This window comes from Euleptes europaea, chromosome 1 (genome assembly GCF_029931775.1).
Source record: "Euleptes europaea isolate rEulEur1 chromosome 1, rEulEur1.hap1, whole genome shotgun sequence".
NCBI lineage: Eukaryota > Metazoa > Chordata > Lepidosauria > Squamata > Sphaerodactylidae > Euleptes > Euleptes europaea.
In genome coordinates this window covers 181,282,577-181,310,287 of record NC_079312.1, presented here as the reverse complement: position 1 = coordinate 181,310,287, position 27,711 = coordinate 181,282,577, and the positions used below count along the sequence as shown (strand labels likewise).

The 27,711-nt window shown below is 48.6% G+C and overlaps 1 protein-coding gene across 1 annotated transcript; it reads right to left on the bottom strand.

The window, feature by feature from the left end:
• Window positions 1-5,025: 5,025 nt before the first annotated feature.
• On the bottom strand, window positions 5,026-27,711 carry DCAF15 (DDB1 and CUL4 associated factor 15). Its single transcript, XM_056867035.1, has 13 exons — window positions 27,587-27,711; window positions 23,620-23,717; window positions 21,928-22,063; window positions 18,284-18,390; window positions 17,413-17,549; window positions 16,050-16,220; window positions 12,429-12,998; window positions 11,866-11,957; window positions 10,252-10,380; window positions 7,837-7,922; window positions 7,085-7,189; window positions 5,943-6,058; window positions 5,026-5,151 (listed from the first exon to the last, which is right to left on the bottom strand). The coding sequence occupies exons 1-13, from the start codon at window positions 27,704-27,706 to the stop codon at window positions 5,096-5,098; spliced, it is 1,923 nt and encodes a 640-aa protein (XP_056723013.1). The 5' UTR covers window positions 27,707-27,711; the 3' UTR covers window positions 5,026-5,095.

Here is a 27,711-nt window from a genome sequence, read left to right as displayed (position 1 = left end):
GAAGGCGTGCACAACCCCTGGGGGGTAGCACCGGGGGTGGGGGCGGCCCTGGTCTCCGGTCACACAGGCTGGTTTCTGCCTCTTTCCAGGTGCCTGATTCCCGTGGGATGTTAGAAGCTGGGTTGCATCTTGTGCCCCACCCCTCTAATCCATAGCTGCTTTTAATTACTTGGTAGGAGGAAGGGATCCTTGCCTAACACCCCACCCCCCAGCCCCACTGACCCTGCCAGACGTGGAGGAGATCCACGCCTTTAACTCCCAAGACTGGTCCAGGCACACCCGACCTCTGGCTTTTTCTGCGAGGACTGAGATATGCCAACATCTAGCAATTTGGGCCTCCCTTAGTGGGCACCCAGAGGGGCTGTTGAGCCTGCCACTTGGTGGGGTGGCAGTCCGACCCACAGGAGGGGCCTCCTGGAATCAGGTGTGACTGGTAGGGAATCTTCCTGGCAGCTCCCCGGGAGTTACTGCTGGTCCTGGCACCTTCCTTAGTTTTGTAGTTCTGAACACTCTCCGGTTTTGAGAAGTTTGGGGCAAGCTTCGTTTAGGATTATTCCTTTTCCCACAAGATGTGCCAGTTTTGACCATGGGGCACACGGACTCAAGGGTCGCTCCAGCATTGCTTTCTCTGCCAGTCGAGCCCAGCGGGGCCGTCTCTCTCATTCTGGCGCGTGCTGCAGACTGCCTCATGAAAAAATGGGCATGACGATTCTAACGTGGAGCTGGGCAGCCTCCGTTCTGAGCCGCTGGAGTGGTGGCGAAGCTCTCCTTTGCCACCAGCCTGTGCCCAAAGGCCCAAACGCAGGCACGTGAATGCACCGTCCGCCTTTAGAACTAAGCAGGCTGTAAGCAGGCCCCCGCGAGTCCGCGGTAGCACCATGGCCCTGAAATCCGCACCTGGCAGCTCCTTCGGGTTCTCGGAGTTCGACTATCCGTGTCTTAATCCCAGCCTCTCCCCATTCTCACGCAGACATCTTGCTTGGCCCCAAACTACACTGCTAGGTTCAAAAACAAACCAACCTGACTGCTTCCTCTTTCCAGCTGGGGGCAGCAGCACCCTCCTCAGAGGTGTGACAGCTCCGGCTGCGTCTTGCAGCTTGGGGCCGGCTGATAGTCAGTGTGTGTGGGTGGCTCAGGAGTCAGCCACACGGGCAGTGAGCGAAAAGCCCCACCTGGCCTCCCCTTTGATTATGCCACCAAGGGTGCGGGCCCCGGGAGGAGGTTAGGATTGAATCAGAGCCCCTTTGGCCCAGCTGAACAGGCAGCCAGAGAGGGGCTTCCGCCTTCACACCACCCCCAGCTCCGTGTGTAGGCTTCAGAAAAAACCTGGGATCATGAGGCTTCTCTTTGGGGGATACACAATCTTTGTACTGCTTCGGTTAAACTTCCCTCCATGCCGCCGTGACTTTTGCTTGTTACGGAAGCCTCTCGTTTCCATAGCACGATCAGAGGCAGGCCCGTCCCGTTCGGCTTGTCATTCGTCTCACTCGGTATGGCGCTCGCAGAGAGAGGGGGTCCTCGTGGAAGCCGGAGACGGCCTTGCTTGGACTACAGGAGCGGCTACCCCACCATGGCCTTTCCCAGCCTGCTCACAGCTACAGTGCCCCAACTCTCCTCCTGTTGCTACAAGAATGCAGCCAGCTTGCTTTCCCCAGATGCAAAGCCGATTTGAAAGCGCCAGGCGAGGAGGTGGTGGATTCAGGCAGGATCTGGGTTGTAGGTGCTCACCTCCTATTGGTCTGCGGGTGGGCAGGGGCTACTCCTGCCCCAGCAGGCTGCCTGTATCACTAGCGTGTAGGAGGCCCAGAAGGCACAGCCAGGCTGGAGCATCAGATGCCCTTTCTTATGCTGGCTCATGGGTTGAACCAGGGGTTCAATCAGGCAGGCCTCAGAGTAAAAGCCCCAGTCCTTAGCTCAGCTCTGGCTTCTGGACAGGTTCTCTAAGCAGTTGCATCCTTTGACCCTTGGAAGTGTTCAAGTGATACAAATGCAGTCAATTCCCTCTCCCTCCCCAGCACACACATGTATCCAGCCATCAAGCAGCATTCAAAGTCCCTCTGGCTAATCCTGTACCCTCGACAGGGAACGCGCCTACTTTCCCTGCAGCCCCTCAGTTCCTGGTAACCCATTTCCTTGCTACAGGCTGGTGTGCAAAAAAACTTCCTTTGTCCAAACAGGCAGGAGCTGCTCATGGCTTCAGGGCCATCCAAGCCAACCTGCTCTAGAGAAGGACTCATTTCTGAAGATTGTTTCTCTAGCCTAAGAGTGGCACTTTTCTCCGAGACGTTTTTTGAACGGGGGGGGGGGGGGAGAAAGAGGTGCCAAACCTTTTGCTGTTCTCCTGTAGCAACATGCTGTCTTGGAGAAGAGGGGTCTTTGGGGGTGGGTGGCACATAAAGCACCTGTCAGTTTTTAGCTATAGAAAATGCCTAATTCCCCACCCCCCAGCTGGGCTCGCAGCAAATTCCCCCCACCCAAAGCAGCTCAGCCTCCCAAAGCACCTTTGTTCCTCCATACTGCAGTTTTCCCTAACAATCCGCAACGACCGCATACGCTCCAACATCGCCACCCGGTTTTTTACAATATGCCATTTCAGGTTGTACATAAAACGAAAAATCGATTTTGTCATCTCCAAGATGGCAGCTGTGTGTCCAGCGGCGGGTAACAGGTACATTTCCTGCTCTGACGGGGGTGGGGGAAAAAAACCAATGATCTCTTAAGGGACGGGCAGTAATCACGGTCGAAGAAGTGGAGCGCCGTTCTCCCACGGCTCCACGCCCGTCCCTGCTCTCCTGCACCTCTTTTAGCTTTAGAAAAGTCCTAACTCTAGCAGCGCCAACGGATCTCGTCATTCACACGACCCTCGCTTCTGTGAGCTAGCTGTTCCACCCACGAAGCGTGCAGAAAGGGCGGATCCGCCGTTCGCGCAGGACTCAACAACATGAACGAGCTTACCTTTTATTGTTGTTTTTAAATTGTTTTGCTGCCTTACACAGTGACAAACCCCGTTCCCCTCCAAACCAAGATTCTCCTTGTCAACCAAGCAGGCTGGCTGCAGAGCATGCAGGGGGGCGGCGGTCAGCAGGACCCCCTCTGCTCAGCACCCCCTCTGCGCCAGCCAGCCAGCCAATGGATCTGGTTATTTCCTACCCACAGAAAGTAACCAACCTTCTGGTTTGTAACTGAATATTAGATATTCTAGTTTTAAAACAGACAAAAAAAATTTCCGTGCTTTTATATGTAATTACTAATTCTTGTTCTATAAACCACCTAAATATTGTGAGATTTGGTGAAGATAAAATTACTTGATATTTTTGGGTTTTTCAACCATCATGGCCTTATTTGTTCGATTTTTCCAGTGTTTTAAACCTGTGATATAGATGTTTATTGCAAAAATCTACATATTGTACAAAATATATATTTTGTGTCGATTTTTGTGCGGCAGCAGCGGCTTTGGGCCGCTCGATAGACTTCCAGTGGAGTGTGAAGAGCTTTGTAGACGTCCCCCGGCCCGTGAGACGGGCAGTGCCTGTGGTCAGCTGGCGTGCGTGTGTGTAGTCTAGAGTGCAAAAGCTGTTTTCTACCTTTTGTAGTTCTTTCTTAAAAGAAATAAATTCAGCCGTGTTCTTTGCCTACCGTGCCGTTTGCTCACTCTTGCCACCATAAAACTCTGCTGTGGGGGCATTAGCGGCGCGTTCTGAACTCCGAGCACACACCAGGTTGGGCGGCAAGTCTGAAAGCAGCCAAACACGGGCATTACTGGGGCTTTGTTACGCCAAAGGGTTGAACACCTGAAGCTGCCTTCTACTGAATCAGACCCTCGGTCCATCAAAGTCAGTATTGTCTACTCAGACCGGCGGTGGCTCTCCAGGGTCTCAGGCAGAGGTCTTTCACATCCCCTACTTGCCTAGTCCCTTCAACTGGAGATGCTGGGGATTGAACCTGGGACCTTCTGCATGCCAAGGAGAGGCTCTGCCACTGAGCCATAGCCCTTCCCTAAAACATGAAGCTGCCTTCTTCTGAATCAAACCCTTGGTCCATCAAAGTCAGTATTGTCTACTCAGACCGCCAGCAGCTCTCCATGGGAGACAGACATGCTTGCTGTTCAGTGATCCAGAGACTGGCCATGGACGAGACGTCTGAATTGCTCCCCTGCAGCTTTTAATCACTGGTCAGAACGAAAGTCATAGCCGGGGGGGGGGGTGTTCTAGGAACCGAAAGCTCAGCAGCTGGCATGTGTAGTGGTTAAGAGCGGCACACTCCCATCTGGAGAACTGGGTTCGATACCCCGCTCCTCCACATTAAGCCTGCTGGGTCACCTTGGGCCAATTACAGTTCTCTCAGCCCCCCCTACCTCACAATGTGCCTGTTGTGGGGAGAGGAAGGCAACTGTAAGCCGGTTTGAGACTCATTTCAGTAGAGAAAAGTGGGGTATCAAAACCAAACCTCCTCCTCAATCCCAATCAGCAGTCTCCCCACTAAAATCCCCCATCCGGAGTAAAAGAACCAGCGAGAGGCAGGCAGGCTCAAATTTAAATGTTTATTGCAGGTAAGAGAAAGCCTGCCTGAGATAAACTCAAAGGAGGGGAAATGCACATTTGTCGCACATCTGGGAGAGGGGGGGAGAGATGGCATTTATACTGAGACGGGGGATCACTTTTCCAGTGAGAACACGGATGAGGCTCCAACAGAGGTGGGGGTCTTTTGTCTCCTGCAAAGACTTGTTGTTTCCCTGGAACCGTTCACGCTTCAGCGTTCCACTCAGCACTGGAGAGGTGGCTCCCCTCCCTAAAGTTTTGCTAAGTGCACATGAACCCGGTTGCTGCCTCCCAGCAGAAACCGCTTGTTTTCTGGGAAGGATCCAGCAGCGGCACGCCAGCCATTCCACGCCAGCAGGACGAGCCCACGAGGAGCAGAAGGCTTTGCGGCACCCGCCCCACACACGGAGACAGTGAAGCCCGGGCAGTGGGGTTCCACCCAATGCAAAACAAGAGGCCGTCTGTGGCCAAGGGATGGGGAAATTAAAAAAAAACCTTTCCAACACGGAGGTAGTTGAATTCAACGCAGTTATGGCAGGGAATGCACTACTGGAGCTTCACAAGACGATCCACGTGTAGCGTTCGTTGTCTGCGAGGAATTTCAAGGAGCAGCCTGCAGGGAAAGGGGGATAGCTGATCAGCACCATTTCACACCCCCTCCTGCGAGAAGGAACACCTCCCTTCCAATTCGCCACAGGGTCTCCCAAGAACCCACCATGTTGCATTTCCGGGGTGGGTGGGTATGACCCCTAACGCAGAAGCCGGATGTCTGCAACCTTCGCACTGTTATGCGAGTCACAGCACCCTGAAGCCCCTTCCCCCATGGGCAAAATGAGGACCCAGGAGACAAGTAGGGCAGAGCACCCCAAACAAAAGGAATCATAGAGTTGGAAGGGACCACTAGGGTCATCTAGTCCAACCCCCTGCACAATGCAGGAAATTCACAACTACTTCCCCCACACACACACCCAGTGACCCCTACTCCATGCCCAGAAGATGGCCTCCCTCTCATGATCTGCCTAAGTTCACAGAATCAGCATTGCTGACAGATGGCCCTCTAGCCTCTGCTTAAAAACCTCCAGGGAAGGAAACCAGGGTCACCCAGCAGACTTTATGTGGAGGAGTAGGGAATCAAACCTGCTTTTACAGATTAGAGTCTGCCGCTCATGTGGAGGAGTGGAGAAAACCAACCCGGTTCACCAGAGTCGGCCGCTCATGTGGAGGAGTGGGGGAATTGAACCCGGTTCTCTAGATTAGAGTCCACCGCTCCAAACCACTAACGCTACACAGGTGTAATGTATTTGGTTTGGAGCAGGCTGCTGGTCAGCATTGCCTAGCCCTCCAAGTGCACCCCTGAGGTAGGGCCCTCCCATTGAGGTAAGGGCAGGGAAGCTGGCCGGTCACCTTTATGAAGGGCCTCGTTGGTCATCCTGTTGACGTAGCGGCCGCTGCTTTCGGGCACCAGCCACTTCATCACCATGTCCACGCAACTCTTGCGGTAGGAGCTCCAGACACTGCCACTGAGGAAGGGAGAGGAGAGGGGCGGAAGAGGTGTCAGCAAGCGGGGCCCACCAGCCAAGGCCACCCTGGGTCCCTGGCACTGTTTCTGCAGAACGCAGACCCTGAAGCCAGCAGAGGTGAGCAGTGACACCTGCCTCCGCTTCCGGCTCACGTGGGGACACCTGGCTCGCTCAAATCAAAGCAGGAATTACCAGGCTGCAGCTCTTGGCTGGCTTCTGTAAGCTCTCTTGACCGCTCACAAGGCAAAACCCACGATCCTCATCCACCCTCTCCACTCCACCCACGACTAAACAAAAGTGAAATTCAGCCAGCTGAAAGCCATCTCCAAAAAAAAGTTATATAACGACAAGGAACGTAGACCTTAAAATAAAGGGAAGAAGAAGAAGAGTTGGTTTTTATATACTGACTTTCTCTACCCCTTAAGGGAGAATCAAACCAGCTTACAGTCACCTTCCCTTCCCCACACCAGACACCCTAGGAGGTAGGTGGGGCTGAGAGAGCTGTGACTAGCCCAAGGTGACCCAGCTGGCTTAATGAGTAGGATTGGGGGAAACAATTCAGTTCACCAGATTAGCCTCCGCCGCTCACGTGGAGGAGCGGGGAATCAAACCCGGTTCTCCAGATCAGAGTCCACCACTCCAAACCACCGCTCTTAACCACTACACCACGATCCCCATCCAGCCTCCCCACTCAACCCACGACTAAACAAAAGTGAAATTCAGCCAGCCAAAAGCCATTTCCAAAGAAAGTTATTATCACGACAAAGAAGGTAGACCCTAAAAATAAAGGGAAGCTGAGAGTAGTTGAACTGCAGAGTTGGAGAACTCGCTTGGACTGGAGATTTTCCAGCCGAAGTGTTCTGGGTGCAAAGCTTAGTTAGAGCACGTGACAGAGGAAAACACCCCCCCCCCCATTCCTCCCAGGAGATGTTCGCACAGCAGCCTTGGCAATGCTCCGGCACAAGCCATCCAAGGCAGGCTTCTGCCAAGGAAAGGAAAACCCCACCTCGCACACTTCCATCCTACCTGGTCTGTCCTTTGACTTCCGTGAGATCCCCCACACTGACGGTGACGAAGACGCCCGTATTCAGATCCCATGCCACTTTGAGGCTGGTGTGATAGGTCTTTGGCCTGCAAGGGTATTTGGATGCGGGGAGAAAATTAATTAGATGTGAAGCTCAGGACACTACTGGAAACACAAGCGGTCCCTATCAAGTATTAGTACATAAACACGTGACAGTTATGTTTTGGTAAGCCCACCAGTATACCTTCTCACATCACCCCAGAACCTCAGGTCTCCCCTAGCCAACGGCTGCTTAGTCCAGTGGCAAATTATTCTTAGTGTTCAACCCTAAAGCTTCACTTCAAACTGACAGGGGCCAGGCTGCAGAGAACCAAATCTAAATATTTCACTGTGTTCTGTGCCACGAGAGAGCTCCAAGAGGTCTTCCCAAAGGGGAGAGGCTGTGGCTCAGTGGTAGAGCCTCTGCTTGGCAGGCAGAAGGTCCCAGGTTTAATCCCTGGCATCTCTGGTTAAAGGGACCAGGCAAGTAGGTGATGTGAAAGAGCTTTCTCTGCCTGAGACCCTGGAGAGCCGCTGCCCGTCTGAGCAGACAATACTGACTTTGATGGACCAGGAGACTGATTCAGGATAAGGCAGCTTCACGCGTTCAGCTCTCATGAATCAAGGTGAACGGCATTTCAACACGTGAGGTGGTGTCCGGGTGGGAGAGGGCTAACAGAGACCCAAGGAGGGCCCGGAAGCAGGGCGGACTCACCGGAGCTGTCCCTCCTCGTCGGGGGAAGGGAAGGCTAGGAGCAAAAGTCCAATATTGATGATCACTTGGTTGGTTTCTGGACAGACCTAGAAAGATGAATTCGGCAAGTGGGCAAATGAGGCTACCTGGGACTCCAAAGGCACTTTGGTTGCCCTTGGCCCTGCATTCGCTGGTCAGAACTCAGAGGAACAACCGACCCAACACGCTCCTGAACGGACAGCACTGAGGCCTAGCCATCCTGTCCCCCCAACAAGTTATGGGCCAATAATGGTTTAATGGGTTGGGGGGGTGGGTGAGCGAACAGACCAGGGGTCCCCAACCTTTCTGAGCTTTGCGGACACCTTGGGAATTTGAGCAGCTGCCGCAGGAGGTGGAGCCAAGCCTAAAACGGCTGCCGCACACGGCAGAGCCAGATGGGATGCCTCCCCCTCGCACTTCCTGGGAAGAAGGATAGCCCAGGGGGGCAAAGGAACCACTCACTGCCAAAAGGAAAGCCCCCAGATGGTTACAAGCCCTCCTCGGCCTCCAGTGGGCTGCCTGTTGTTGCAGCCGTGGGAAACCCTTGCGTTTGAATGAAGGCAACTTATAACAAACCCCACCTTACCAGGGTCCCTTCCCACTTTCTTAACAGCTCAGTGGGCGCTGAAGGAAGCAACTGGTGGACACCCTGGTGCTCCACAAGCCCTACATCAGGGGACCCTGGAATAGACTATCCCAAGGAATGCTGTCCAGGGATCGGTCTCAAATGCTCCAGTCATTTCTTTTCCTAACCCCACCTCCAACACCCTGGCCCAGACTCACAGGAAGAGGAAAAGGAAGAGGAGGAAGAAGAGTTGGTTTTTATATGCTGACTTTCTCCTTCCCTTCCCCTCCCCACAACAGACACCCTGTGAGGTAGGTGGGGATGAGAGAGCTCTTAATTGAACTGTGACTAGCCCAAGGTCACCCAGCTGGCTTCATGGGTAGGAGTAGGGAAACCAACCCGGTTCACCAGATTAGAATCCGCCACTCATGTGCAGGAGTGGGGAATCAAACCCAATTCCTCCAGATCAGAGTCCACCGCTCCAAACCACCACTCTTAACCACTACACCACTCTGGCTCTCAAGAACTTGGCAGGAACCTCTCCATTTGTGAACCCAGAGAAACCTTTAGGGCTGTCCCCTCCCTTCCTGAGTACCTCCCCTGAGCCGTATTTGAATTAGCCCCTTCCCAGGAAGTGAGAGGGAAGCAGCAGCAACAAAGTCGTGTCTCAAACCTGGTAGAAAAATGACAGTGGGCCAGCCGTGCTTTTTTTTTTTAAAAAAGGATCCATCGTCAGCCTGTATCGGAGGACAGGAGAAGGTCTTTCCCCTCTGCGTTACTAAATTGAACTGAAGCAAGGAATTCTCTCCCACCCACCCGGGATGAGCTCTCTCAAACGCCAGGCAGCCTTAACGTGGGAACAGCCGGGATGCAAAACCAACAGTTGCCAGAGAGGGTTGGTTGTCATGCGAGAACGGCAGTGCCGGAGCAACAGTCTCTCTGGTCTAGCATCCTGCTTCAGAGCAGCCGGCTGAACACCCACTGCTCTGCATCCCTGTTATTCGGAGAGTGTTCCAACCTTTCAATGCAGAGCTTTCCTTCCATTGCTAGAGCTAACGGCCTCGAAGGGACCCCTCTTCCACTAATGGTTTAGGCACCTGTTACAGCCAACCAAAGTCAAAAGAAACCCGAAGGAAAGGCTCCTACCCATTTCCGGCTCTTTCCCTGCTCGGGAGAGAATATGACCCTTGCAGGTCAACGCAAGAGGCTCTTGGTTAAAGATGCTTCAGCGGTATTCACTGGCCAGAAATATCCTGGCTTTTGCCCTTCCTCAAATCTCAAGCAAGCGACAGAGAATTTACTACATGGGAGGGGGCCAAGAATGCCCCAGGAAAAGAGTTGGCCATCTGGACAGCAATAAAGATGGTGAGGGGTCTGGAGACCGTCCTATGAGGAAAGGTTGAAGGAGCTGGGTGTGTTTACCCTTAAGAGGAGAAGACTGAGAGGGGATATGATAACCATCTTCAAGTACCTGAAGGGCTGTCACAGAGAGGATGGGGCTGAGTTGTTTTCTGTTGCCCCTGAAGGTAGGACCAGAACCAACGGGTTGGAATTAAATCAAAAGGGTTTCCATCTAGACATTAGGAAGAACTTTCTAACAAAGTGGTTCCTCAGTGGAACAGGCTTCCTCGGGAGGTGGTGAGCGCTCCTTCCCAGGAGATTTTTAAGCAGAGGCTAGATGGCCATCTGTCAGCAATGCTGATTCTATGACCTTAGGCAGGTCGTGAGAGGGAGGGCATCTTGGCCATCTTCTGGGCATGGAGTAGGGGGTTGGACTAGATGACCCTGGTGGTCCCTTCCAACTCTATGACAGGTGCCCAGTGCGTCCCTACCTCCAAGATGACAATGTCATAGTCGCTGAAGGAACAAAACTGCTTGGACCACGAGGCGTCGTTCCGGATGACTTCGTTAATGACGTACTCGAAATCCAGAGTGAGCTGCTCCACGGTTAAATACTGGCCCTGGAAAGAGAATCAAAGATGAGGCTTCTCCACGAGGCAGGCCTCTGTTCCTCCGCTTCCTCCCAAGAGCCTAATCCTCAGGCAGAGATTTACAGCCAGCTGGGAACAATACGCTCTGCTCTCTAACCACTGGCTCTAGGGAGCTGTCAACCGCGTTCCCTCTTTTTTTCCAATCCCATTCCCCCCCCACCAAAGAGAGCCTGTGAAGTTTCGACTGCAAAGGCGTTTTCACAGTCCTAAAAAGGTCATGGTATGAACAATCATTCAAGGCCCCGCTGACTGACTGCGAGCCAGAGATGGTCCCGGCAGTCAAAAAGAGATCAAAGGTCTCCGTGGCCGGGCCCTTCGGACAATCTGCAATATCCCTTTCGAGGCCTGAAGATGTTTACATTGCTGGGCGACTAATTTATTATGTTATTTAAAGTCCGTGCATCACCTCCGAAGCAGCTTAAAGTCAAAGCACAGACAAATAAAAGAAGAAATGGAAGAACTGCCTCAAACACAAAAATGGCAGATAAAACAGCGAATTAAAAGCAGTATAAAAAGTATGAAACAAAAGGAAAAAGACAGCACACTATGCCTTGGGACAGATAGTTAACTGTTAAATGAATTCTATGTGTTTCAGTGCTGGCCGAGGCAGCAGAGACAAATGCTACCAACAAAAACAAACCAACCAGGATGAATAAGAACATTGTGACTTTAAATTTAGAAGACAGCAGACTAGGTGCCAGGTGGACTTCTCAGTGGGGGGGGGCCCTCCAATCACACACACACCACTGAAAATGCCTCATCTCATCACGTTTAGCCTGGAGAGGAGAAGACTGAGAGGGGATAAGATAACCATCTTCAAGTACTTGAAGGGCTGTCACAGAGAGAGGGTGCCGAGTTGTTTTCCGTTGCCCCAGAAGGTCAGACCAGAACCAACGGGTTGAAGTTAAATCAAAAGAGTTTCCATCTGGACATTAGGAAGAACTTTCTAACAGTTAGAGCGGTTCCTCAGTGGAACAGGCTTCCTCGGGAGGCGGAGGGCTCACCTTCCCTGGAGGCTTTGAAGCAGAGGCTAGATGGCCACCTGTCAGCAATGCTGATTCTGTGACTTTAAACAGATGATGCGAGGGAAGGCATCTCGGTCATCTTCTGGGCATGGAGTAGGGATCGCTGGGGGTGTGAGGGGGGAGGTGGTTGTGAATGTCCTGCATTGTGCAGGGGGTTGGACTAGATGACCCTGGTGGTCCCTTCCAACTCTATGATTCTATGATCCAGTTTTGCCTTTAAATTGTCAACAATTTAAATGGGTCTTCCCTTGCTGAGTCAGTCCTCCCAGATTCCTCATGATCTAGAGCCAAGCCAACCTTAACACCCAGTTTTGCCAACCTTGTTGGATTTCAGGTCAAGAATGCTCCCCCCCAACCCCCCACATCAAAGCAAGAGTCTCTCTCCTCTGGCAACAACGGGGGGGGGGGGCTCCTTGAAAGCCATCCTTACCTGACAGACAGCCCTCTCTTTTAGGAGCTTCAAGTTCCTTCCTCGCAAGTCCGTCACAACAAACGGCAAGGAGATTTTGTCATCCTCATACTCTGAAAAGGAGAAACAGTGAGAGGGCAGGCGGAGGACAACTGAGCAGAGAAATCATCAAAGTAGACCTCATGCAAAATAACAGTTCCCCCGTGCTCCCCAAAAATTCCCAATTTTTCCGTTGGCCTTTTCTATGTAGATGTATGCTACATAACCATTCCACACATTTGCATGGCTTATTCGGGTCACAACAATCCAGCTTTTCTTGGCACAGAGTTTGGTTTTCTTTTCACTGCAAGAGTACACACATTCCTTCCTTTGTTCATTTGCAAGCTGACTAACTACACACAGGAAGGGCTAGGAAAGCACCCCAAAAAGAAGAACCACATAGAACTCTCATCCATGAGGGTGAGAACTGTCAGCTCCTTCCGCAGCCCTTGCCCTTTGGACTGGCCATCCGTTCTTGGTTCCATTCTGCACCTCCCTTTCTGCTACCCACTCCTTCCCCAGAAAGGATTTTAAAAGGGACTGACCATCCTCTGCCTCCGAGAGGTCGCCGGGCTCCAGAACGTAGCGCAGTTTGGTATAGTTCACGTAGCCCGGCTCGGCCGGCTCGCTTTCCAGCTCGAGGCCGGGGGAATCCTTGGGCGACCCCCCCGTGTCGGAAACGCTCCCTGCCCCAGAAGACTGAGAGCTGAGAATGCCGCTGCTGTGCAAACAAGATCCCGAACTCCTCCCGAGATCCCAAGAGGCTAAAGAACCCTGGCCCGCAGCCCCTGAGTCAAGACGGTGTTCCGGCCCGCCGCCAGCTTCCTCTTCCACCGGGGCAGGGCCTTTGGCTTCTTTAGCCCTTCGAAAGATATCTGCGACAAACTCCTTCGCGAGAGCTACCGCGGGCGAGACGTGGTTTTCTGCATCCTGCAGAGGCTCCGGTACAGCTTGGTGGGAGGAAGCTGCGCTCCGGCAAGGGCCATTGTCTCTTTCCAGCCCGTCCTTTGGGCTGGTGGAACACTGCGAGGGGACGGCCGCAGGGCAGGCTTCGCTGGCAGAGGACCGGGGCTGGTGACTTCTGTCGTAAAGGATTTGGCAGAAGCCGCTGTCGTCTGAAAGGAAGCGCCAAAGGGAAGCGTAAGAAAAGCTGGCTTAATGTGGTGCACGGACTTCTGCTGCCAACCTCTGTGGTAACTCCTGCCCACATTTTCAGGCATTGCTATAAGCAGTTTAGTCTGGCTGAAAAGATATTTAGATGCCAGTAATGGGACTTCTGCCCTCAGTCTGGGAGGGGATTAGATTCGTTTCCCTCCTTCCTGTAGACCTAAGCTTCTTAAACTGTGGGTCGCGACCCCATATGGGGTCACATAGCTGAATGTGGGGGTCGTGAAAAATCTGGCAACAGTAAAAGTTTTCTATTTTACCTATTTTATATACCTGTATACCCAGGAGTCCCGTGACGCAGAGAGGTAAGCTGCAGTACTGCAGTCCAAGCTCTGCTCACGACCTGAGTTCGTTCCCGATGGAAGTTGGTTTCAGGTAGCCGGCTCAAGGTTGACTTAGCCTTCCAAGGTCTGTGAAATGAGTACCCAGCTTGCTGGGGGTAAAGTGTAGACCACTGGGGAAGGCACTGGCAAACCACCCCTTAAACAAAGTCTGCCTAGTAAACGTTGGGATGTGATGTCACTCCATGGGTCAGGAATGACCCGGTGCTTGCACAGGGGACCTTTACCTTATATACCTGGGGTAGCGTAACAATTTCTCAGGAGAAAAGGGGTCGTGAGTGGAAAACATTTAAGAAGCCCTGCCATACACCACCTCAGATTCAGCGTTAGCCTTTTCTCTTACCTGTAACAGTGCACCCCCCCCACCCCCGGCACAGAAATTGGTACAGTCACACGTGTAACATCTGTGGCATATTTATTTCTCTCTAAGTCAGATGTGTCCTGAGCTGGATGAACCAAGCTAGCCTGGTCTTGTCAGATCTCGGAAGCTAAGCAAGGTCGGCCCTGGTTAGGACTTGGATGGGAGACCAACAAAGAACTCCAGGGTGGCTACACAGAGGCAGGCAATGGCAAACCACCCCTGTTCATCTCTTGTCTTGAAAACTCTGCAGGGTCTCCATAACTTGGTTGTACCTTGACAGCCCTTTCCAGCACCACTAAGTCAGATAAAATAGTCACTAGGCCAGGTAGGTGATATGAAAGACCTCCGCCTGAGACCCTAGAGAGCAGCTGCTGGTCTGAGTAGACAATACTGACTTCCAAGACCACGGTTACACAGCCCGGATAACCTACAAGAACCAATGAACTCTGACCGTGAAAGCCTTCGACGATACTGACTTTGTTGGACCAAGGGTCTGATTCAGTAGAAGGCAGCTTCATGTGTTCATGTGTAATGGTGGAGTGTTGGGCTGGGGTCTGGGAGAACACAGATTGAACCCCCACTCTGCCGAGGAAGCTTGCTGCAGGGACCCTGGGCCAGTCATGCGCTCTCCACCTAACATGCCACATGAGGTCGTTATGAGGATAAAAGAGAGGAGAGGAAAATGACGTAAGCCATTTTGGGTCTCCGCTGTGGAGAAAGGCGGGGTATAAACGAAGCAAATAAGTAAAATAATAAATAAGTTCACTGGTAAAGGCACGTAGGCCTAACTTCAGAAAGTGACCCAAGCTATTTCTCCAAGAAGGCCCCAAACGGGACCTGATTCTTCTTCAGAGAGTGGCTCCACACCCCAAAGTTTAAAGTCTATGCGAGAAGGAAATTACCATGGCCACTAGGAGCTTGCATTTGTTGTCCATCAAGTTTCGGCTTCTACAACGTTACAGAAAGCAACGGAACCAGTTTGTCAAGGGATTCCAACAGATTGAGAAGATTGAAATCAGCGCTTCAAGAGCTGATTCATCTTCACCACCCAGACAAACACAAAACTGCTCTCCTTTTGAAGTAGGCTTTCTAGGATAAAGGGAGCCTTCCTGATACACTGACTTCACTGTTCAGAGTCTAATCCACACAAGAAGTTTTTATGCAACAACAAAAAAATCTGCACTGCCTGATTATGCCATGCGAAGACGACAACGTGACAATAAACTTCAGGGGTGCTGGGGGAACAGCAGTGCGCAAAGAGAACTTGGAACGACTCAGCTAAAGTTACGGCAACTGCAGGCGGCCGTCCGGAGAAGCTGACAAAGAGAACTTGTACTCCCTCTCCCAAAATATTAGAATTGAAGCACATCCAATGAGGCTGACGAGTAGCAGATTCAGGACGGACAAAAGAAAATCCTTGTTTGCACAACAAGCGATTAAAATGTCACTACCAGAGGATGCCGTGGTGGCTGCAGGCATAGACAACGTTTGGAGGGTATTAAGACAGATTCACGGAGGACAGGTCTGTCAGTGGCTACTAGCCATGGTGACTGAAGGGAGCCTCCACATTCAGAGGCAGTCAATCTCTGAATATCAGTACCAGGAGGCAGTATCAGGAGAAGGCCTCAGCTTCTATGCCCTGTTGTTGGCCCTCCAGAGGAACTGGTTGGCCCCTGTGTGAGAAAGGGTGCTGGACTAGATGGACCCTCAGTGGTCTGATCCAGCAGGGCTCTTCTGATGTTCTTATGAAGGCCTCCGTCTCTGTGCCCTGTTGTTGGCCCTCCAGAGGAACTGGTTGGCCCCCGTGTGAGACAGGATGCTGGACTGGATGGACCCTCAGTGGTCTGATCCAGCAGGGCTCTTCTGATGTTCTTATGAAGGCCTCCGTCTCTGTGCCCTGTTGTTGGCCCTCCAGAGGAACTGGTTGGCCCCCGTGTGAGACAGGATGCTGGACTGGATGGACCCTCAGTGGTCTGATCCAGCAGGGCTTTTCTGGTGCTTACGAAAAGCACAGAAGTGCTCAATCTCATTACTACAAGGGGATACCTGCTTCACATCCCCAACCATAAAGAAGCTTTCCATGTATAAATGTGATAAATCGGAGCCCCTGTCTCAAAAGAACGGGCGGACAAGTTTGCACTGTCGCATTCATCAGCTGGTCTTTAAAAAAAATTATTTAGAAAGCGGCTGGAAGTCTTGTACGGACCCCCCCCCCCACCTAGCGGTTTAGTGTAGTATCTGAACAGGAAGACTTTGTACAGCACCCACCACCCCACACACACACACACACCTCTTACCTGATGTATGCACAGAAACCGCACACGCCACTAGAGAATAGCTGGTATTGAGGAGCACGACTTGGTCCTTCTTCAGCTGGAACGCCGGCTGGAATGTGGGGAAGGGGTACACCACCTGGTACTTGGTGTGCAGCATGAAGCCGTGCTGCAAGCATTTGGCATTAGGGTCACCTGAGGGAGGGAGGGAGCGAGCACAAAGCGGCATCAGCAAGGACTCCGGGAAAGCCCCGAACACAGGCAGCAGGCGAGGGAAAACAGTTCGCCATAAAAACACTTGGCAGAAAGCTGCGGTTTTCTGCCAAAGGATTCACAGTGGAGATATATTTCCAGATGTGTGACGGTGAACACTTGAAAATTAATATGGGAACATTACATGGTTCGAGCTTTAGGAAAGGGCAGGCTATAAAATTAAGCAAGTATTTTGTGGCTGACGTATTTACGGCACATTTTTATTGCCTCTCAAGAAGAAGAGTTAGTTTTTATACGCTGACTTTCTCTACCACTTGAGGAAGAATCAAACCGGCTTACAAGCACCTTCCCTGCCCCTCCCCACAACAGACACCCTGTGAGGTAGGTGAGGCTGAGAGAGCTCTAAGAGAGCTGTGACTAGCCCAAGGTCACCCAGGTGGCTTCTTGTGTAGGAGTGGGGAAACCAGCCCAGTTCACCAGATTAGCCTCCGCCGCTCACATGGAGGAGTGGGGAATCAAACCCAGTTCTCCAGATGAGAGTCCACCGCTCCAAACCACCGCTCTTAACCACTGCACCACGCTGGCTCTCTGACTGATCACTGGCTTGAGTATTGTGAGGGGGAGCCTCAAATGACTGGCAGCACCCAAAATATGAAAACATGTTAAAGCAAAATAAATAAATAAAAATAGGCAGAACTGTTTTCCAAACATTATCTCCTGAGTTTCTCGCAGCCAGGTTCCAACTACTACACCAGGGGTACCCAACCTTTTTGGGGCCTGCAGGCACTTTTGAAATTCTGACACAGTGTGGGGGCGTGGCCATGAAATGGCTGCCGCAGCTCACCTTCAGTCGCACAGTAAAGATCCTTAGGCTGTGATGGCAGCTGCCTCCAAAGTAATGTTTTAAAAAATCTGCACAGCCATTCAGATCTCCAGTGACCAATCAGAAGCTCTGCTGAGCAAAGACCCCCACCCAGTTTCTTGGTGGGCACCATAGTGCCCATGGGCACAACCTTGGGGACCCCTGTACTACACTGCTGCTTCTCAAGTGTGTTAACCATATAAATCGTTCCCACTAAGGTTTTCTGCAATTAAAGGTACCCCACAAAAAGAAAGAGAGAGAGAGAGAAAAGGACGAAAGATCTGCCTCTGTGCCAGGGAGGGTTTTGCTCACCTTGATGCGCAAGGGCCATGTCCCTGCAGCTGGCGCAGTGCACAAGAGGAGGCATGGCCACTGTACTAATGTAGATGTCCCGATGGTTTTCGTCACTCATCATCATGTTTATGAGCAGGCCGTTAGATGAGCGGGTGCTGCCAAGAAAGAGGAATCAGTTTCAGAGGAGGCCACAAAGACCCGCCCTTCTGGCTCTTACAGCCAAACAGAGAAGCCCCGTTAAAGGCCACTTACACCGAGGGCTTCGAACACCATTGTTAACAAGGGCCGGATATGACATAAATGTCACCTGGTTGGGCCGGGCACGCCTCACCAGCCCAGATCGAGAGTGGGGGGTGGGGATGGGGCTGCCTCACGGTTCGGATACCAGAACCAACGGGTTGAAATTAAATCAGAAGCGTTTCCGTCTAGACATTAGGAAGAATTTTCTAACAGTGAGAGCAGAACATCACTTTAACTTGAAATACCACAACCTTTTCAATCCTAAATGTATTGGGGCTTTGGCGCAGAACTGGCTATGTGCCGCTCTGGTCTCTTATTCTGCCAAACTAAGATGTGGGGTTTTAATTTTTGCTCAGCGTAACGTGGGTTACCTTACTTCTAGTCCCACCGCAATTTAAAAAGCACCAGAAAGTCAAGGCAGGGCATTAACGTCAACTTTCAAATCTCGTGAAGTCGTCATATGACACACGCCTCTTCCCCAGATCTTTCATTTGACTGGTGTGGCAGGGTATAAGAGGGAAGAGTCCAGAATGCCTCGAGCAAGTGTATGCACTCCTTGCTGTCACAGGGAACATGGGACGTTCAAGGGGGGGGGGGGCAGGCACGTCTCAGGTAGGTTCACAGCCAAGTTTGGTTCAAAGACACATACTTGAAGCCAAAGACGATGACCTTGGAGGAGTCACTGGGCCATTCGCATACGGTCAGGTACAGATCGCTGTAGATTTCTTCATCTTGGAATAACCGAACCTGACGCACCTGAAAAAAACAGCAAGAGACTTTCTGGGACATGGCTGGACAGAAACGTACTATCAGGAGAAGCCAAAAAGCAAACAAACAAAGGCACAAGATGTGCATTAAAATGTATTAATCCAACCAATTAATCAGAATCTCAGTGTGTTTTGAGAATGGGCTGTACAGATCCTCTTCAGAGAACTGCCATTGTTAAGTGACAGAAAATTTCAAACGAGCAATAACAGATAATGTGATCAAGATATCCCCCAATAAGACTTTTTCACCTGTGAGCAAGTCAAGTTTCTCACCTGCAAGTTGCCATGTATTCAAGCAACAGCTAGTGAGGTAATATGGTGCTGAACAGTCATCTCTTTATTGTTACCGTGGACTCAACCTACTCTGCAACCTAGCTACAGGCGGTAAAGATCCTTGGCGCGACTAGACAATGATGTCTGCTTTTGTCAGATCCTGGGAGGAAGCAGCAAAAGCCTTAGATATACTACATACTAGTTTAAAAAAAGCTTTTCTATATTCATAAGGCAGCTTCTCATATTCATATCTAAATTGGACTGATTTCCTAAAAGCGAGACTGACAATGGAATCCTGAACAGAGTTGAGTCCTACTAAGCCCAGCGACCTCAATGGATTTATAAGGGGGCAGCTCTGCTTAGTGCTGGACGGTAAAGCTATAATCCTGTGTCGCTTGAATACAAGAAGATTTGCTTCTGAATAAGCATGTATAGAATTGTGCTGCGTAGGACAGGCTCACAGTAAACCAGTGACTAAAAATACTTAAATGCAATCCAGAGCTATACCAGAAACAACCCACATCAAACCAGGAGCAAAATAGCTACCGTCACTGTAAAATAATGATCTTTTTTGAGGTTGACCCAGCATGTGTCAAGCATATTGCCTTTGGTCAGGGGTGCTACCAAGAATACATATATTTCAGAAAGAAAAAAAAAATAACGATGGAAACGAATAATCTGATTACTGGTAGAATAAAAAGGAAACCTGCATTTTGTTTATTAGGTATTCCACCAAAAAATTTGAATGACCAGGACAGGGTTATTAGCCAATATAGTTTTGCTGCTGCAAGAATTGTGATAGCTAAAGTTTGGAAACAAGTGAATAAACCTTCAATCGTTGACTGGAGAGAGAAATTATGGACATATGTGAGGATGGCCAAATTAACAGAATTCCTACAAGGAAAAGATATGGAAGATTAAAAAAAAACATGGTTTAAGGCCGCCTGATATTGGGATAATTTGGCAAAAATGGAGTTTACAGTATTAATTAACGAGTTATAGAAATTAGCATTAATGATCTTAGAAGTTTTTAATTATTAAGTGTTATAAACTGTCTAGACACTTCTTCGGAAGTCGGGTGAAGGGTCACTTTTATAGGTGGGTGGAGGGGAAAGGGGTATCTTCTTTATCTTTGTAATATCATAATTACAGATGTAACGATTACGGTATATAGATACCCTTCTGTATTTTTCTTCTTTCTTTTTGTATTTTTATGATTTGTTTTTATCTTATTTGTTTGTTTATTTTTCTTTTTCGTTTGTTAAAAAAAATAATAAAAATTTAAAATAAAAAAACATATATTTCAGAACAGAAATATCATTCTCATTATCATTAAATGTAATGTACACATTAAATACAGAATCAAAGAACTTTTTAGTTGGGGCTGGCAGTGTTTTTGGGGGATATGTTCCTTCAAAATAAAAATAAAGGACTACAGGTCTCTCAAAAAAAAAAAGAGGTATGTGGAGACACTTTCAGACAAAAAAATATATTATTTTAAAGGGCTAGTTGGAAAAGATAAGCTCTATGGCTATTGTGATATTCCTAAGACTGACTCAGATGAGCAGATTTAAAGAGGAATAATATGATCCTCACTTTAAAAAGATTGTTAAATATAAATTCAATGCCTGTAAAACAAACACATTAGTTTTAATAACAACTGAGATATTATTGCCGTATTAGCATATATGTATGTTTCCGTACTGTCCTTGACAGAGCAATACGTTTAGAATGCATTGGGTCCCCCTGAGGAAATAAATCATGATTTTATAGCACCTGAGTTTCCCCCCCGCCCCCGGAGAATCAGCAAGATGAAAGGGCCTATGTCTCTCTCTATTCCTGGTTCATCTCTACCCTGTGGTTCATCTCTACCCTGTGGCCTCTTGCTCTCAAGGAGCGCTTCCCACAGCATGAGAACTCCACAGTCCCATCCTAAGCAGAGTTACTCCCCTTCTATGTCAACTGATATCAGTGGTCTTATAACAGCAGGGACAGTCCTGCAAATAAATTGACAGAATCACCAGCGTGGTGTAGTGGTTAAGAGTGGTGCTTTGGGGTGGTGGATTCTGACCCGGAGAACCAGGTTTGATTCCCCACTCGTACACATGAGCGGCGGAGGCTAATCTGGTGAACTGGGTTGGTTTCCCCACTCCTACACAAGAAGCCAGCTGGGTGACCTTGGGCTAGTCACACTCTCTCAGCCCCTCCTACCTCCAACAGTGTCAGTGGTGGGGAGGAGAAGGTGATTGTAAGTCGCTTTGATTCTTCCGTAAGTGGTAAAGAAAGTCGGCAAATAAAATCCAACTCTTCTTCTAAACCATAACAATATGGATTAGCCTACCTACCCACAAATACCTAGCGTTAGTAGTTCATGGCATACAGATTACCTGTCAGGGAAAGAGGCAGAATTCCTTCAGTTCACAAAAGCTTCCCTGCCCAGGCAAGCTGGCACCAATTCTAACTACCGAAGAGAAGGTAGGAAACTATTTACAAGAGGGAATTAGTGTAAGAGGCCTTCTGGTTACCACAGGCCATACATACATCTAGTCAAACCAATTTAGAGCCTAAATTATTAAATAAGCCATTCAACAGGCTGAGCTTGGATTTGTCAATAAAGCTCTCATTTCCCCAAACCTTACAAGACAATCTTCAACCAGTAGTAATCTATAACCACAACTGGCATTTACCATAAAAGAACACAAGCATCCCAGCAACGCATAAAGGGTTTGTGACCAGCACAAAGAAATATTTAGACACTAGCTCTTATCACTTGTTCTCATAACGGTAAGGTCTTTTCAAACCTCTTTATTAGCCATGTGTTAATGAATCAGAGCTGTTTGAATATCAAGAAGTTAATCACCCCTTCTGTGATCAGCAAAATGTAGTAAAAATATATCAGGGCAAGGCTTTAAGAAGACACAGCATCCTGCTGAATTTCTATTCAGGGTTGCTATAGTATAATTATTGTCTGGGATATAACTATATAGGAGGAACTAAAGTTCACACAATTAATTAACACCACAGATATGGAACATTTCATTTGCTTGATGCAATTTCCATTAATGATGGTGCATGAAAAATCACACAATGCTGCCTGCTATGAAGGTGAATCCCCCCTCCCACTAAGCATCTCTCGTGGTGTCCCACCCTTAAAAAGCCAACTCTTCCTTAAGAACATGGGTCCAGCCAAATGCGACAACTTCCACAATCCCAGAAAACATTCCACTACCATCTCATGCAGCACTGATCATACCATTTTTAGCTTGCTATGGACATTGAATTCCCACCAGTAGAGATGGTAGATGTAGAAAGAGAAGTCGTCATCGCCGCTGCTGCTGGTGTAGGACAACACATATCTCCCACACTTAGAGAAGCCCAGGAAAATGTGCCTGTAGTATAACATAAAAAGGAGATGAAACTTAGACCCTCGCAGATACAGTCCACTAGTGTATAGAAACCCCCCCCTTACCTCCACAGCAGCTAGAGATAGTTTCAGAGGGTAGCTGTGTCTATCTGCAGTAGAACAGTTAGATTTGCGTCTGGTAGCACTTTAAGAGACCAAGATTTTTGGGGTATAAGCTTTTGCAAGTCGGAACTCCATATCTGATGAAAGGAGCTTTGACTCTCAAAAGCTTACAACCCGAAAATCTTGTTGGTCTCTAAGGTGCTCCTGGACTCGAATTAGAGATGTAAAATTCCCAAAAATTTCAAAGTCATCGGGGGGGACAGGACCATTTTACCCTATATATGCAATACTTACTTTCCTATCATACCTAAATGCCTTTTTCTGATTTAAGAACACAAAATGCATCATTTCTAACTTAGCATATAAAGCTGTACCATTTGGCATATATTTAAGTTTTGCTAGAATTGTTGGGATTGATTGCATTCAAACTGGAGATTGGGGGTTATTTAATATCTGTTTAGGTAGTACTTTATATTTTGTGGAGTTTTCGTTATTTAATTAAAGTTAGGAATATTGCCAAGTTCAGGCTGTGTTTTGCTAGCAGTGTCTTGCTGGCGTTTTAATTTCACTTATTTTTCCTGTTCTATTATTTTTATTTCTGTTTTCTTTTGTATTTTTTAAACCTCCACTTGATCTTCTGAAGTTTTTGTTTCACTTTGCCCCGCCTTTGGTGTGTGTGTTATTTTTATTATATATATTATTACATTTTTGCATTAATATGTATGGCATTTAAATTTATAAATATATTGAACTTTCTATTAAAAATCCTGCAAATATACCCAATAGTTGAGAAAGAATTGCAAACTGTTGTACTCCATGCTAACACAGTGCATGTTATCTTAAACTTTTGCCATTTGAGAGGTAAAGTGGGGGGAGGAATTCAAGATACAAAACTGTGGTAAATGAAAGAAAGCATATCATTTAGAAACAGTCACAACAGATAGGACAGCCAAGATATTTGGAAAATAAGGTGAACTTTTGTAATGCTGAAAATATTGAACTCTTTAGTATATCATGATATTAATTTTTGCCAAAATTATTTACATTTAAACAAACAAAACTTGAAAATGCTGTATATGCTCATAGTACAGTGGTATATTTCGCCTTAAAAAGCATTTTACTCACTGTAAAAGAGAAGATATTTTGTGCGACTTTTCCCCCCAGTGGTCCCCCAAATTCCCTAATTTTCCCCCCTGGAAAAAAAAAATTCCAGTACTCCCCCAAATTTTCCAATTTTTTTCTGTGGAAAAATGGAAAGACTCCTCGGACTTCTTCACGCTATGTAGTTTGTGTGTGAGAAGAGAAGATATTTCATAGGCGCTTCCCCTCCACCAAGCACTCCCAGAAATTTTCAAATTTTTCTATAGGAAAAATGGGGGGGGGGGATCCAATGAATTTTTTTTTGGGGGGGGGGGTTCCCCAGGGCCTTCTCCAGCTAGCACCACAGAGAAATACATGGGCAGCACACTGCAACCTTACCCTGCACACAAGAAATGTTCGTCCACGATGCTTTTCAAGGAGACACAAACCCTGGGCGGAAGCTTACGGAAAAGACGAGGCGAGAGCTGTCCGCTGATCTACAGAAGGATATAAAAGACAATATATTAGGTTTTCTTACAGAACATAAGGTATCTAACCCCCAGGGGGACCACAAAATGGAGGAAAGGAAGAGGAATATGCACCACCTCCGGGTCACATGCAAATTAATGGTGCTAAACGAACAGCACACACATATCAAGTGCATTTTGTGATTGAGAATTAAACAGCAAATATTGCAATGCCCTTGTATAGAGAGCCACAGTGCGGCTTTATTTGGAATACTGTGTGCTGCTCTAGCAGCTGTATCATAGAAAGGAAAAGTACAGGACAATCAAGATGATCAAGGGGTTTGTAGCATCTTTACTAGGAGGAAAGGCCAGGGAGTCTGAAACATCTTCCTTTTCCCTGTCAAGTCACAGCTGACTTATGGCGACCCCCATGGGGTTTTCAAGGCAACAGACGTTTAGAGGTGGTTTGTTATTGCCTGCCTCTGCTTAGCAGAGACCTTTTAGTTTAGAAAAAAGAAGGGGGAAGCGTGATTGAGGTTTATAAAATTATGCATGCGTGGAGCAAGTGAACAGATGGAGCTTTTCTCCCTCTCCCATACTAGAACTCAGAGACTCCACACATGTCAAATTTCATTGTTCATGTTTCAGACATATTAAATAGCTTTTATGTTCCTATGTATATAATTTACTTCAGCATTCTCAGTGATATTACACCATACGCATGGACCACAACTCACCATGGCATCTTTCCAACAGATACAGCCTTAATTTTATTTAACTTTATTTATAGGCTGCTTCTCTCACTTGGACTCGATAGATTACAAAACATAAAATAACAGTCAGACAGCACATGAAATCCAATAAAAATGCAACAGGACTAGAATACAGAATAGGAAATTAGATTACAGAATAGGAAAACAATGCAAACCAAATTTTAACATTCCTATATTTACATCAAAAATAAATGCAACATCATCTTTTGGCTCAAATATTCTTAAAGGCCTCACTATGCACACGCACGCACACAAACACACCCCATCTATCACAAACCCATTCTCTCTGCTCGCCTCTTGATACCACTGATACATTCCCCCCCCTCTGGCACTTCACAACTCTCCCCATACATGAAGCAGTTTCCACCTCCTCCATCCTCACCCACTGGCTCTCCTCTCGGACACAGTTCATAGCACGACCGATCCTGGGATACCAACATTCTCCAATAAAAAACAAAGAGGAGGACTGTAGCGCCATAAAACCTTACTTTGTCCACAAGTTACAGTGAACGCATGTACATCCTGCATGTACATACATGCACCCGTTTGTAAGAAAGAGCCAAAGCACATTCACTTTACAAATGAAACCGGGGGCCAAAACCTCGATATACGTTCAGTTTCAATCAAGTGTACGGGGGCTGGATGTAACATGCGAATTGTAGTCTGAGTAGTGCAGTCAATGCTACCCCATTGTTGAATATGCACATAAAGCTGCCTTATACTGAATCAGTCCATCACTCTACTCAGACTGGCAGCAACTCTCCATAGTTTCAGGCAGAGGCCTTTCACATCATCTACTACCTGATCCTTTTAACGGGAGATGCCAGGGATTGAAACTGCGACCTTCTGCATGCCAAGCAGATGCTCTACCACCAAGCCACAGCCCCTCCTCATTCTCATAAGAGTAGCCATCCTCAGACCAATGGTCCAGCATCCTGTTCCCAATAGTGGCCAATCAAAAGGAAGCCCAAAAGCAGGCCCTGCGGCTCAGCCCAAAAGCCCCATTCCTCCCCCCTCCCCAACCAAAAAGCACCAGATCTGTAAGCCTTGCCTCATAAGGCATCCAATAATCAATGTAATAAGAATTTAGGAGCAGCCCTGGCTGGATCAGACCAGCATCACGTCTCACACCCTGGCCAACCAGTTCCTCTGGAGGTCCAGCAACAGGGCACAGGGGCTGAGGCCTTCCCCTGACGAGAATATCAGAAGAGACCGGCTGGATCTCACCAGTGAGGGTCCCTCTAGTCCAGCATCCTGTCTGGCACAGTGGTCAACCAATTCTTTTAGAGGTCCAGCAACAGGGCACAGAGGCCGAGGCCTTCCCCTGATGTTGCCTTCTGGCATGGGATTCAGAGGTTGACTGCCTCTGAATGGGGAGGTTCCCTTTAGTCACCAATAGACCTCCGTGAATTAGGATTGCAGAATTTAAAACCGGGCAAAATCTGAAACAAAATGGGGGTTCTAGATTGAGAGGCAGGGCCCCCTCCCACTGATAATTATTGGCTGTTTTGTTTTTCTAATCCCTTTCATGATCCCTAGCACAGAATTCATCCTCTCCCCGCCAAAAAAAAAGACAGCATCATGTAGTAATTACAGTGTCAGATTAGCATCTACAAGACCCGGGTTCCAATTCCCAGACTGCCAGGAAGTTCACCTGGTGAGCTGTTTGAGTGTAATCCATCTGAGTAAACTGACTTTTACACAGCCAAAAGTCTGAACAGTTTGAAAAATGGAATGTATTCTTTGTCTAGAACATGCAGTTAGTTTGTTATATTCTGTTGCTGATGTATTTAGTACTTTCTGTTCTAGACTCTCGTGGTGTATTTTATTTGGCTTTTTGGCCAAAAGTCTGAAAAGTTTGAAAAACAATGGTTTTTTTGTGTGCGTGTGTCTAGAATGTGCAGTTAAGTTTGCGCTGGCATATTCTGTAGTACTTTCTGTTCTAGACTCGCGTATTTTATTTTATTAGGGTTTTTGGTTAAATAACAAATTAAAATTACAAAAAAGGAAGCTCACTGGGTGAATTTTGGCTACACACACTCAGCTTAATCTACCTCACAGGGTTGTTGTGATGATAAACTAGTTAAATTGTGGAACTCCCTGTCCAGGATGTGGTGATGGCTGCCAACTTGGAAGGCTTTAAGAGGGGAGTGGACATGTTCATGGAGGAGAGGGGCATTCATGGCTACTAGTCAAAATGGATACTAGTCATGATGCATCCCTATCCTCTCCAGGATCAGAGGAGCAGGCCTATCATGTTAGGTGCTGTGGAACACAGGCAGGATGGTGCTGCTGCGGTCATCTGGCTTGGGGGCTTCCTACAGGCGCCTGGTTGGCCACTGTGGGAACAGACTGCTGGCCTTGATGGGCCTTGGCCTTTCTTATGTCAACGATGCAAACTAGTCTGGGGACAAAGTGGGTGGTTTTGGGGCCATCCACAGGCTCTCAGCCTAGCCTACCTCGCAGGGTTGTTGTGAGGACACAATGGAGGCGAGGAGAATGAAGGAAGCCACTTCAGGGACAAAAAGAAAGATATAAGGGAAGTAAATTATCTCTCTCTCTCTCTCTCTCTATATATATATACACTTTGGAACTGACCGAGACAAGAAAGGGAAACATGCGCGCTGGGAGGGCAGTAGTCCCTTTTATTTTTTTCTATATATAGTTATATATAGTTTTTACATATAGTTTTATATATAGTTTTTTATATATAGTTTATATATAGTCAGTTCCAAAGCCTCCAAGGATGGCTGCCTGGTTCTGTGTCTGTCATGTATGGTTTTGGGGTCGGCCACAGCCGCTCAGCCTAACTTACTTCGCAGGTACCCTTCTTTTTGTCCCTGGAGTGGCTTGCTTCATTCTCCTCGCCTCCATTGCGTCCTCACAACAACCCTGCGAGGTAGGCTAGGCTGAGAGCCAAAACGACCAAGTTTGGTTCCCAAACTGCCCTACAACCCGGTCTCCAAGGACGGCTTCCTGGTTCTGTGTCCGCCTCCAGAGCGGGAAGAGTGGGGGGCTCCCCTTCCTCGAGCCCCTTTTTTACACACTGGCCCCAAGCTGGCCCTGAGGGTGAGGCCTCCCTCCCCGCCCCCCTCTCCCGACGACGCCCCCCTTCCTCCTCCTCACCTTGACGCGCTCCAGCTGCCTCACCACGTGCTCCCGCCGCCCCCCGCGCCCCGACTCGGACGCGCCCCGCTTCCCCCCTGAGGCGGCGGCGCCCCGCTCCGTTTTCGAGCTCGGCGCCATTTTCC

Excerpts from the sequence above, each read along its gene's own strand:
- DCAF15 (XM_056867035.1), bottom strand. The coding sequence starts at position 27,706 with ATGGCGCCGAGCTCGAAAACGGAGCGGGGCGCCGCCGCCTCAGGGGGG. Across the intron at positions 23,718-27,586 it reads GGCAGCTGGAGCGCGTCAAG|ATCAGCGGACAGCTCTCGCC; the intron begins GTGAGGAGGAGG and ends ATCCTTCTGTAG. Across the intron at positions 16,221-17,412 it reads CATGGCCCTTGCGCATCAAG|GTGACCCTAATGCCAAATGC; the intron begins GTGAGCAAAACC and ends TCCCTCCCTCAG.